The sequence below is a fragment of the Geospiza fortis genome, unplaced genomic scaffold (genome assembly GCF_000277835.1).
Source record: "Geospiza fortis unplaced genomic scaffold, GeoFor_1.0 scaffold633, whole genome shotgun sequence".
NCBI lineage: Eukaryota > Metazoa > Chordata > Aves > Passeriformes > Thraupidae > Geospiza > Geospiza fortis.
The window spans coordinates 477,947-489,874 of NW_005054531.1; the positions used below are offsets into that span (position 1 = coordinate 477,947).

The window sequence follows — 11,928 nt, forward strand, 5'->3', positions numbered from 1 at the left end:
CCATTGTGGTCAGGAATGAGCCTGTGTTCAGCCAGCTCCTGCAGTGCAAGCAGTAAGTCTCACATGAATGTAAAATGCACCAAGGTTACCTTGGACAGTGAAGATGTGAAAACTGGTTTAACAACTCTTCTGTGCCTTTTTGCCTTATAATAAGACTAGTAAGAACTTGGGATGCAAAAGTGTAAAGGCTTTGCATAAGTGAGGTGCTGAAATCATATCAGAAGCCATGTAAGTTTTTGCCCTACTGCAGAAAAAGCAGCAAACTGCATCTCTATATTTTTCAGAGAGACTGAAATAATTCCAGAGGTGAAGGTTGATTTGCAGTGGAGCTGAAAGGAGTAATAACACTCTTGAAATACAATATATTCTTGAGTTCAACTTGGGTTCTGCTTAGAGGTGACTTCTTAGGGTGGTGAAGCAGAAGACTTCATTTGACTCAGTTTCATTGCAGCTGAATTTGCAGTTCTTGTACACGGCTTACTCAAGGGAATTTGCCTCTTTGTTACACTTAGTGGAAGCCCAAATCTACCAGGGATTCTACACTTCCCTAGGAGAATGAGCTTGAATCTAGTAGTCACTAAAAGGTGCTGTGGTTGTTTCAGAGTATTCACAATTTTTCTGAAGTAACTGGAGCTACAGTAGGCTTCTTGGCAAGCAAAAGTTGTCAGAGAGGTATGAGATGAGCTAGTATGGCTGTTCAGACACTTGGAACTTCAGCTGTGTTTAGGAACCACTTTTTAAGATACGAATTGGGGGACACTAACTCTTATCTTTAGACTAGACTTGGAGCTGAAGGATCATGAAGGCAGCACAGCTCTGTGGCTTGCAGTCCAGTATATCACTGTGTCCTCTGATCAGTCTGTGAACCCTTTTGAGGATGCCCCTGTTGTGAATGGAACCTCATTTGATGAGAACAGTTTTGCAGCAAGGTTGATCCAGCGTGGCAGCAATACAGATGCTCCAGACACAGTAACAGGTAAACCAGAGGTTTGTATTTCATTTTAGGTGGAAGGCTTGTGTGTTAATTGCTTAATGCTGACTGCACTTGGAGGACCTGCATGAGGTTTCAGCAGCAATTGCTCCATAATAAATGCTAGCTGGTAGTTGCTTTACCCAGAGCTGGTGTACTGACAAGCTGAGATGGACTTGCAGGAAGTGACAGAAAATCTGGACTCATTCCCAGGTTCTAATATCCTTTACAATTTCAAGATGTGTAATCACTAAAGGGAAGTGCATGTGACAATTGGAAGGGGGCTACTAGCAACCCTAGTACCAAGGGTTTTCCTTGTTGACTTCCAAGTGTAATGTTGTAAGGTAGTGGGGAAGGTGTTAGCACACTTCAGTATCAAAGTGTGGTTGGAATAACAGTGTTCATGGTTTTTCTTTAGGAAACTGCTTGCTTCAGAGAGCAGCTGGTGCAGGAAATGAGGCAGCTTCTCTCTTCCTAGCAACTCATGGAGCAAAAGTCAACCACCAAAACAAATGGGTAAAAGCAGAAACTTAGTCTGAAATTTTCTTTACTTCTCTTCAAAAATAAGATAGCTGAGATCTCTTATAACTAAACCATAGCTTAAAGCAAGTTGGAGCACTTTGTGAACCTTTACATGTTTTCAGGTATTTACTAGTGACCACTTGCATTCTTCTGGCACTGTTCTTGCAGATTCACCAGTTGTTAACACTGCTTTAGCACTTACTGCAGTGCCTGGAGTAATAAAATCCTTAGTAAAAGCTAACTCATGTAGTTTGGAACTCCTAACAAGCTTCAGCTACTAGGGGTGAAACTCTTCACACCAGCTCTTGTAGTTTTAATAGTTTAAAAGCTGCTTCTCTTCACGTCTCAAGCTGTTAACCCAGCACCTTGTTTATTAAAGGGAGAAACCCCGCTGCACACAGCCTGCAGGCATGGCCTGGCAAACCTGACAGCAGAACTCCTGCAGCAAGGAGCCAATCCCAACATCCAGACAGCAGAAGCAGTGCCTGGGCAGAAGGATGCACCTGCTCCTCCATCAGCAGAAAATGTTCATCTGCAAACTCCCCTTCACATGGCTATTGCTTACAATCACCCAGATGTGGTGTCAGTCATCCTAGAACAAAAAGGTAGGTGTCCAGGCTGTTGATGCTGCAGTGAATTGGTGTGTCAGGATGGCATCCAAGCTGTTCTGACAAACTACTAAGAAAGCATATCTTCCTGTAAACAGTGTTTTAAGTATAGCAAATAGTAAGACTGGCTAACTAGTCTTAAACTCAAATCATCTGCTTGTTAAAACAAGAAAATTATTTTGTCTGTTTATAAATTCTCCACTGTAGATAATGGACTTGATCAGTTAGTCTTGGGTTCTGTTACACCTGAGATAGCTTCAAAGCATTTGCTTCAGGTGAATGCTGGAAGCAATTTTGGATAAAGACATTTTTCTGTGGTGAGACTTCTGCCTCCCTCAACTCTTAGAGGACTTTATACAGAGCAATGCTGGTGTTATAGTAGAGCTGAGACTTGGGTGCTCAAATACCAGCAGATGAGTCTATTAAATGCTACTAGTCAGCTTCTTTCTAGCAGCAGGAAGGGAATTAGGCAGCTGAAGCAGGGCCAGTTTTTCCTCCTACCATAAGTGGGATTTAGAAGGAAGTAGGTAAACTGGGGTAAATATTGCCCATCCCAGGTAAATATTGCCCATCCCAGTAGGTGATCTGGGGTAAATATTGCCCATCCCAGGCTGCACCATATTGTGGAGCCTCCACTCTTCATTCTCAGAGCTTTGTATATGCCACTCTATTTGGAATTGCAGCTGGAAAGGGACAGGTCAAGCCTCTTAGCTAGAAAATTGCTTTTTTTTCTTGGTATATGTATTAAGATCAGTCAGAAGTGGCAATATGGTCTGAATCTTAGGCAGTGTCACATCAGGAAAGCTGAAGGTACTTTGCTCAGATCTTACAAACTGACTGCTAAAGGAACAGCCTAGCACAAAATGTGACATTGCTGCTGCAGCTTTCAGTGTGTGACTGCAGGTCAAGTACAAGAATACCCTAATTCCTTATGCTTTCTTGTAGCTAATGCTCTTCATGCTACCAACAACTTGCAAATCATTCCTGACTTTAGTCTGAAGGACTCGAGAGACCAGACTGTGCTGGGATTGGCTCTTTGGACAGGTATGTGCCTTCAGGATGTGAAGCTACAATGTGAACAAGATTTTCTTAAAGATAAAACAGCTGCTGTGTGTTCATGTTCTGGCTTGTGCTGCTGGGGAGGAGTTGTCAAGGAGAGCTTTAGATGGTTCTTCATATTTTAAAATTAGTGTTCACATATGACTTAGTGAAAGATTTCTAGTCCTACAGCTTCTGCCCAGGACTGTACTTGCACTTTAATGGAATTCTTCCTCTGTGAACCCACTGGTAGTTTTCATATCAGATGAAAACTATTAATCATATTGTCTGTGCACATTAACTTCGTTCTATTAGTCTCACTGTGTCTGTTTTATAGAACTGAAGGTAGAATACTAATGAGCTTGGTCTGTTCAGGCATGCACACAATAGCAGCTCAGCTGCTGGGATCTGGGGCCTCCATCAATGACACCATGTCAGACGGACAGACGCTCCTGCACATGGCAATCCAGAGACAGGACAGTAAGAGTGCCCTCTTCCTGCTGGAACACCAGGCAGATATAAATGTCAGGTAAGGTCCTAACTGATACAACTCTCACCTGTGAATGTATCTAGGAGCAGCTGCTGACTGCCTTTGTATAATGGCTTGAGATTTGTTCCAGATCTGATTTACACATAGTTATGTGTTTGGCGCTGTTTTGTGGCACTGGTTATGGCTGAGGGATTACATGTGTTAACTTGGTCCTAGGTATAGCTCCATCAGTCAGTACCTCCTCTGGAGGCTGCAGAAGGAGGTTCCACTCAATTCTAGGTAAAACAGCTTTCTCTGTAGCAGACTGAAGTCCTAGAGACAGGCCTAGAGGCACTGAACTTCTATTGTCTCATCCATTTACCAGCTTGTTAGAACTGCATGTTTGCTACCATTTAAAATAATTAGATACAGATCCAGCAACAGGAGTCTGATCATCTTGCCTCCTCAGTATCTCCTAGACAACTTACATTAGACTTAACAGAACATTTGTCTGCTTACATGACTGACAGGCTGTCTGTTAAATTTGGCAAGCTGTACTGTAATGAATGTCATGGGTACAAACTGCCTAAAGCTGCTGTTCTGACTTCAACTTTTTAACAGTTGGTATTTGACTGTTGCTTGAAGTGTTGCCACGTTGGAGACAAAGCTGTTTGCTTCTGTGGCAGCAGGCTGGCTCAGAAGGAACTCTGTTCAAATAATGGCTGCACTGAAGGAATTGAATGTCTCTGAGCTAAGAACACTAACTTGATTTTCCAGCTGTGAAATCAATCACTTGCTAAAAGTGAAGGGGAGAAGAAAGGTAGACTAGAGAGCTGTGATGAAATACATGGTGTGTTTGTGAGGGTCTTACCACAGCAAAAATACATACAAGGGGACTTAATTCTTGGCTTTGCTAATAAAGTGCTGTTGCTGAACTTTATAATGCATCTGTAACACTTGGAAGTGTCCCTGCTGCAGGACCCAGGATGGACAGACAGCCCTGCAGCTGGCCATCCAAAACCAGCTCCCACTCGTGGTGGATGCCATTTGTACCAGGGGAGCAGACATGTCTGTGCCTGATGAGAAAGGAAATCCTCCCTTGTGGCTTGCCTTGGAAAACAACCTGGAAGACATTGCATCAACTCTGGTAAAACTCAGTTGGCTTTAGTCTCAGTTTTGTTCTTCTTGCTAGCAGCAAAATGCTTCATCAGTAAAGCAAACTCAATGCATGAAGAGAACAGATTAGTCCAATATTACTAATTTCTGGAGGTCTTTTCTTCACCAGAAATTCCTCTTTACTGCAGGAGTCTTATAAATACTGTAGTCTGCATAACCAAATATCTGGTAGCCACTTCAATAAAAATATATATTCTACATATATTATGCTGTCTGGATTCTTGATCTGGATGGAGTAAGGATCTGCTTAGATCAGTCTGTAGCATACACAACTTGTGTAATGATCAGCTTTCTGAATAAAACTGAATACTCATTCGATGCTTTAGTGTATGTGTTGCTTTTTATTCCATCTTAACATTGAACCAAGAAGGCCTTTAAATGCTTATATTTAAAGACTGTTTACTTTCAGGCATGGGTGATACAGCAGATTTCCTAGGATACACAAGTAGACCTCCTTGTGTCTTTTTCATAAGGAGGTTACTTGGAAACTTTGTCCAATTGTCTGCTAGAGACAACTGGTTAAAACTCTGCTAGTGACATGAGAAATACGTTTTGTAACTGTTCTTGACTGTGCTGGTCAACACTTTTTTTTATGGAGTCAACTCTTAACTACTCCTCTTTAAACCCTGTCAATAGTTTGTCAAGTGGAGTAGAACAAGTCTTAAGTGCCACATTGCTCAAGTATGTGGTTCTCTAGTTGAAGAAGACAAATATTAGCAATACAGTTCCTGGAAAAAAACTCTCCCTGTTTAGCTGAATGTCTGAGAAATCAGGGAACTGGGCCAGACCTTCAAAGGCAACATCTGCTGCTGCTGCTGGATTTACTGTAGGTGCTTGTCATTGCTGAAAGTGAGGTAACTAGTCCAACCTGCTTTAGATCTGTCTATCAAAGTATATGGACAAATATTTGAATTGTTAATAAATACCAGCTAATTAAGGATTACACAGTAAACTGATAAAAGTATTGTTCTGGAAGACTTTAAAATAACTTCCTGAAATTCAGTGACTGTCACAAGAACAGACAAGGAAGGCATCTCAAGTTTTATCTCTGGGGGATGATGTTCCAGAAGCATTAGTCAGGGACTATAGTAGGAGCCTGTTGAGAAAAAACCTTCATTGTGTTGTTGGGTTTCTCTTTCCAGGTCAGGCATGGCTGTGATGCAACGTGTTGGGGGTCAGGACCAAGTGGCTGCTCACAAACCCTTCTGCACAGAGCTATTGATGAGAACAGTGAACAGATTGCTTGTTTCCTGATCCGCAGGTCAGGCCCCTTCCCAAACACAAACCCTCTAACATGCATGTGGGGTGTCCCTGGCATAAATTAATTGAATGCTATTTTAAATCAATAACAACTGTGCTCCCTTAGGCTTTTGCTGGGTGGATGACACTTAGGGAATTCTGACCAATCCAAAGGACACATTCTGTTATCTATAATAGCATCATGTTCTTGATGACAAGAGTCAAACCAAAACCAGGAGCTTGTGCTTTTGTAGAATGTGTCAGCTGTGTCAGCAACTGTGTCAGCTCTTGTAATCTTTTCTGTGACCTTTATTGAAGCAGTTTAAATCTGGATTGAACATAATGAATTGACTGCACTGTGTTTGTTGTAGTGGGTGTGATGTGAATAGTCCTAGAAAGCCAGGACCAAATGGAGAAGGAGAAGAGGAAGCCCATGATGGACAGACCCCCCTACACTTGGCAGCCTGCTGGGGACTAGAGGAGGTGATCCAGTGCCTTCTGGAGTTTGGTGCCAATGTCAATGCTCAGGTATGTGGACAAATCATGCACAATTTTTAAAAGTAACTTCTTTTCCTCCTTTGAAAATAAACTTTCCTCTCATCTGTGTATTTTGCATGATAGAGAAAAGAAAATCTTGCTCTGAGAGCTGAACCAGTGCAATGACTGGATGCAGCTCTGCTTTCTCTCCTGTCCCTTTTTACCACACCTGGTGCTTGTCTGCCCATGTGGTGGTTAATTCGGGAAGCTGTGCTGAAGGAAAATGATACAGAAAACTTTCTGCAATGATAGTTTTCTCATGGAGCAGTGGGATACAGTGTCTCCTGTCCCTAGTGGGAATTAAAGGCAGGAGCGCAGCTGCAATTAATAATTAAACCAGCTACAGTGTAAAACTCCAGAATACTCTGCTTTGTTACTATGTTTGGGAAATGTCTTCTGTTAGTGAGTAAACCGAGGTGATGTAAGTTTGAGTTCCACTTCATTTTTGATTACACAGTAATCCTTAAACAGAAGCTTTATAAATAACAACAAAAGAAATGAATGGATAACATTTTTAGGTCCTGATGCTGTTGAAAGTGACATTAAAATGAATCACAGAACACAGTTACAAAGCAGCCTTGGCTGTAAGCTGCTGCTTGATGCAAACAAATATTTAAACACCTCAGCTGACTTTGCTGTTAAATTTGCATGCTAATCTCTGCCCCCAAAACGACTGACTAAATGGGAGATGTTATGGTGAGCTATTTAAAAGGCTGTAATAGCAAGGATTGAGGTCAACCTGTTGGGAGAAACAAATTTCAATTTGCTCTTCTTACACTTTGGGTTGGAGCTTGCCCTGCAGCTGTTTGGTGTCCATGCTGAAGGCTGCTGGGTAGGTCACAGGACTAAACTACTAAGTTTCCTTGACCCTTCAGAATTAGGGAAGGATTTCTGTACTACTGAGTCTATATTTAACAAACTTTCTGATTTCATTCCTAGGATGCAGAAGGAAGAACTCCAATCCATGTTGCCATTAGCAACCAACATAATGTTATCATTCAGCTGATGATTTCACATCCAGATATTAAGCTCAATGTACGTGACAGGCAAGGAATGACTCCCTTTGCTTGTGCCATGACATATAAAAACAATAAAGCAGCTGAAGCAATTTTGAAGAGGGAACCAGGAGCTGCAGAACAGGTAAGCTGGGAGAGTTCAAACCATGCTGGTTTTGTTAGTGCACTAGTTTGTGGTAACAGCTGTTCCACAAGCCAGTTCTGTTTTATCCTTTTGTGGCTTTACATGCAATCCATTTGCCAGATGCCATTTCTCTTAAGCAGGATTTATTAGGAAACTGTAGGTGTATATGTGATATGTGTAAGAACATTAAGGGTTAGTGTCTTGTCAATTCTTCTTATCTTGTCAATACTAAACTGGGAAACAGGCATATGTGTGTATAAGGAGAAAATTCTAACTCCACTCTTGTCTTGTGCTGGACTAGTACAGAAATAATCTGTTACCCAGCTCTCCTAAAGCTATCCACAACAGAAAACCTGACCTAAAATAACTGAATAATAGATGCTATGCTGCCCTGCTGAGCTATAAAACCTCCAACTGTATCTTCAGGCTTCTGATGTGACACTTCAGGCAGCTGTTCAGGAGATTCTTCCTATCCTATGTAAGTTTAATTATCAGTAAAATATTTGAGTGCTTAGCAAGCTCTTGTATTATATCTAAAACATGGTTACAAGTACAGCCAGTTTAAATATGCTTTAACATCAGCTGCAAGGCAAAGTTGAACAACATGTACTTGGTATTAAGCCAAAAAAATGAATTCTTAGGTTGCCCAGAGCAGCTGTGGCTGCCCCATCCCTGGAAGTGCCCAAGGCCAGGTTGGGCAGGGCTTGGAGCAACCTGGGATAGTGGAAGGTGTCCCTGTCTGTGGCAGGGGGTGGGATAGATCACCTTGGAAGGTCCCTTCCCACCCAAACCATTCTGTGGTTCTGTGAATACGTTTTACATCATTGTGGCAAGATCCCATGTTGCTTCCTTCTCCTGGATGAATTGCCAGATAGACTCGAGCTTGTTTCATTTAACTGAGTTTATCATTAACTGCTGCTCTGTACTTCACCACAACAGCTGTTAACTTTTTGTCTGTCTAAAAATACTGTCCAGTGCGTGGTCAAGAAAGGACAAGGTTATAAAATAGTGTGAGGCAGACTGGACTGAGCTGTTGCAGCAGATAATTTCTCAGTTCAGTTATTCAATAGTCACATCTATCAGATAAGTCTCTCATGTCAACTAGTGAAAGGAACAAGATTCTACAGTTCAAGCAAGGGAGCAAGTGTCTCTTAGTGAAAACACGTCTTACTCCATAAAACAACTTGTTCTACAGGAACAACAAACTAATTTCAGTGCCCTCTCTGCCTCAGGTTGATAACAAGGGTCGGAATTTCCTGCACGTGGCTGTCCAGAACTCAGACATCGAGAGCGTGCTGTTCCTGATCAGCGTGCAGGCCAACGTCAACTCGCGCGTGCAGGACGCCTCCAAGCTGACCCCGCTGCACCTGGCAGTGCAGGCTGGCTCCGAGATCATCGTGAGAAACCTGGTGTGTGCTGGGACTCACCCTTGCCCTGCTTAAAGTGTGCCCTCTGCTCCCTGCACAGTGCCTGCAGGCTGGTCCCTCACAGCACTGAGACCCCTTCTTCTGGAACAAAGTCCCCTTAGCTTGGGCTGTTGGCTGAGCTGCCACAGGAGCCTTCTCATGAGGGTGCTGGGTTTGCAGCAATCACTAGGTCTGGTTCTTTGTAAGGAACCTTCCCTAGGTTTGGCTCTTTGTAAAGACCCTTCCCTAGGTTTGGTTCTTCATAAAGACCCTTCCCTAGGTTTGGTTCTTCGTAAAGACCCTTCCCTAGGTTTGGCTCTTTGTAAGGAACCTTCCCTAGGTTTGGTTCTTAATAATCTTCCCTTGCCCTTTCTGCACATTTGAACACAAACACAACTTGTAGCAGCTCAGTAATTATACCGTTTTATACACTGGAGGCCTAGAAGTATCTCTGTGCAGTAGAGTCTTGTGTGCTTCATTCACAGAAATAAACTGTTGGCTAAAATAGCCCTGAAACCATCTTTGAACATCTTCCTTCTTGCCTCCTGACAGCTGCTTGCAGGTGCCCAGGTGAATGAACTGACCAAGCACCGTCAGACTGCTCTTCACTTAGCAGCCCAGCAGGACCTGCCCACCATTTGTTCAGTCCTTCTGGAGAATGGAGTAGACTTTGCAGCTGTAGATGAAAATGGAAATAATGGTAAACTTCACATTACACAAGTAAATGCAAAAGACTTCAGTAGGTCTGTTAATGATGTCTCCTCGTGGTGGAGATCTCACTGTGAATGGCCTTGCACTGCAAAGGTGGAAGAATGAAGGTCCAGGAAATCAAAGCAGATGGAAGGAGTTGTTTGAGAAGGAGCGTTGGGAAAGTGGAAGGAGGTTGTTTTGTTTAGTTATTAGACTGTAATTATTGCTGATACTCAGTCTTGAACCTTCTTTTTCTCTTGTTCTTTGTTTTGTTTTACTGTTCAGCTCTGCATCTGGCAGTGATGCACGGCCGGCTGAACAACATCCGGGTCCTCCTCACAGAGTGCAATGTAGATGCAGAAGCCTTTAACATCAGGTAATTATTTATATTCTAATAATATCAGGTAATTAAAGCCTTTAATATCAGGTAATTATTTATATTATGATAATATCAAGTAATAGACTAAAAGAACCACTTTGTACTTTAAAATATGTGCTGACATGCTGCTTAAAAATACATATTTAGCTTGTATTATATTATTTATACACTAATTTGGAAGTGTGCAGATGATGCTGTGTCTAAATTCTGTGCAAATTATATCTATACACCGAGGAAGGAAAGTTAAGTAGGCGGCTGTGTGTGATGTACTGAGTTACTGAGATGTAGCATTGTTCAAGTCTGAACCAAACTTGAAAGCAAGGAGAGTTGGATGAATAACTGCAGTAGCAAGCAGACTTTGATCAGGATAACAAACTCTTTTCCCCAGAGGCCAGTCACCAATGCATATTTTGGGACAATATGGGAAAGATAATGCAGCAGCCATCTGTGACCTCTTCTTGGAGTGTATGCCAGAATACCCTCTAGACAAACCTGATGCTGAAGGAAACACAGGTAGGTGAGACTAACCAACTACTAAACTTGAAAGTAATCAAGTTGTATTCGTAGTATGTCACTTTTAAAGCTGAAATAATTGGCAGTAATGTGTTAAATACAGTAGGAGGCACACAATACATGGAAACTTAAAAGCTAAAGATCCTGTCTGGACTGAATGTAACACAATCTACCACTCTGTTAGCTGGCTTTTATTTTTCAGTTCTCCTCTTGGCTTACATGAACTGTCTGGCTTTTATTTTACAGTTCTCCTCTTGGCTTACATGAAGGGAAATGCTAACTTGTGTCGTGCAATAGTGAGAGCTGGGGCTCGCCTGGGAGTTAACAATAACCAAGGAGTCAATATCTTCAACTATCAAGTTGCTACAAAGCAGCTTCTCTTTAGATTGCTGGGTAAGTACCACTTGCTGTGGTGGGAAACTGTTTCTGGCTTATGCTTCCAGGATACTTCAGAGGAAAAAACTCTGGACTTTTGACTTCAATGACAGTAATTCCAGAGAGGCAGAACTTGTGAATTTTATACTACTAACACTGCAGAATAGAAATTTTGTTTTTCTGGTGATTAGCTGAAAAGCTGTGCAGTGCAGACTATTAGATGTTACTTTTTCTGGAAGGATAGACATGGAAATCTTGGCTGGTTGTGTACTCCAATGTGGCTTAAAACACAGACACTGCTTTTTAACTGGTGCTGTACAATTGCTGTGGACAATGTGATGGGAAGCAACTACAGATTATCTACAAAGGAGACTCCAGCTCCTGCAAGAGAAGTTAAATCCATTACACTGAATGCAGCCTAGAACTAGGAAAAGCCTTCAGGTTTAGTGTACTCAGAAGGTGTCTGAGCCCATTTTGCCTTCACATTTTTACCTCTTAACAGATATGCTGACAAAAGAACCTCCCTGGTGTGATGGTTCCAACTGCTATGAATGTGCTGCCAAATTTGGAGTCACGACACGAAAGCATCACTGGTAATATGAGCCCCCTTGTTGTGCTTACAAGGAAATGGATTCCTCCCCAAATGTAGTTAGGCTTGCTCCTAATAGCTTAGGAAACCTCCATGTTAACATAGGTGTGTAACCACTAATCCAGCTGAAACATTCCATCCTGTCTTAGATCAGAAACTTGCAGTCTGACTGAAATAATGTTTTAAGCAGCTTGTGCATTTAATATTCTGATTAGTTACAAATGAGAAATCATGTCCAAGTTCCAGTAGTGAAACAGGATTTAAATACCCAATTGTC

At 42.0% G+C, this 11,928-nt stretch overlaps 1 protein-coding gene across 1 annotated transcript in view; it reads left to right on the top strand.

The window, feature by feature from the left end:
* Nucleotides 1-11,928, top strand: part of ANKFY1 (ankyrin repeat and FYVE domain containing 1) — a 27,670-nt gene that overhangs the window by 10,826 nt on the left and 4,916 nt on the right. The window contains 16 exon segments of the mRNA XM_031063783.1: nt 14-52; nt 777-976; nt 1,389-1,486; nt 1,872-2,097; nt 3,046-3,144; nt 3,514-3,667; nt 4,586-4,754; nt 5,926-6,044; nt 6,394-6,550; nt 7,499-7,699; nt 8,932-9,108; nt 9,658-9,805; nt 10,081-10,171; nt 10,563-10,687; nt 10,934-11,080; nt 11,565-11,655. Of these exon segments, the coding sequence (XP_030919643.1) occupies nt 14-52; nt 777-976; nt 1,389-1,486; nt 1,872-2,097; nt 3,046-3,144; nt 3,514-3,667; nt 4,586-4,754; nt 5,926-6,044; nt 6,394-6,550; nt 7,499-7,699; nt 8,932-9,108; nt 9,658-9,805; nt 10,081-10,171; nt 10,563-10,687; nt 10,934-11,080; nt 11,565-11,655 (2,241 nt within the window).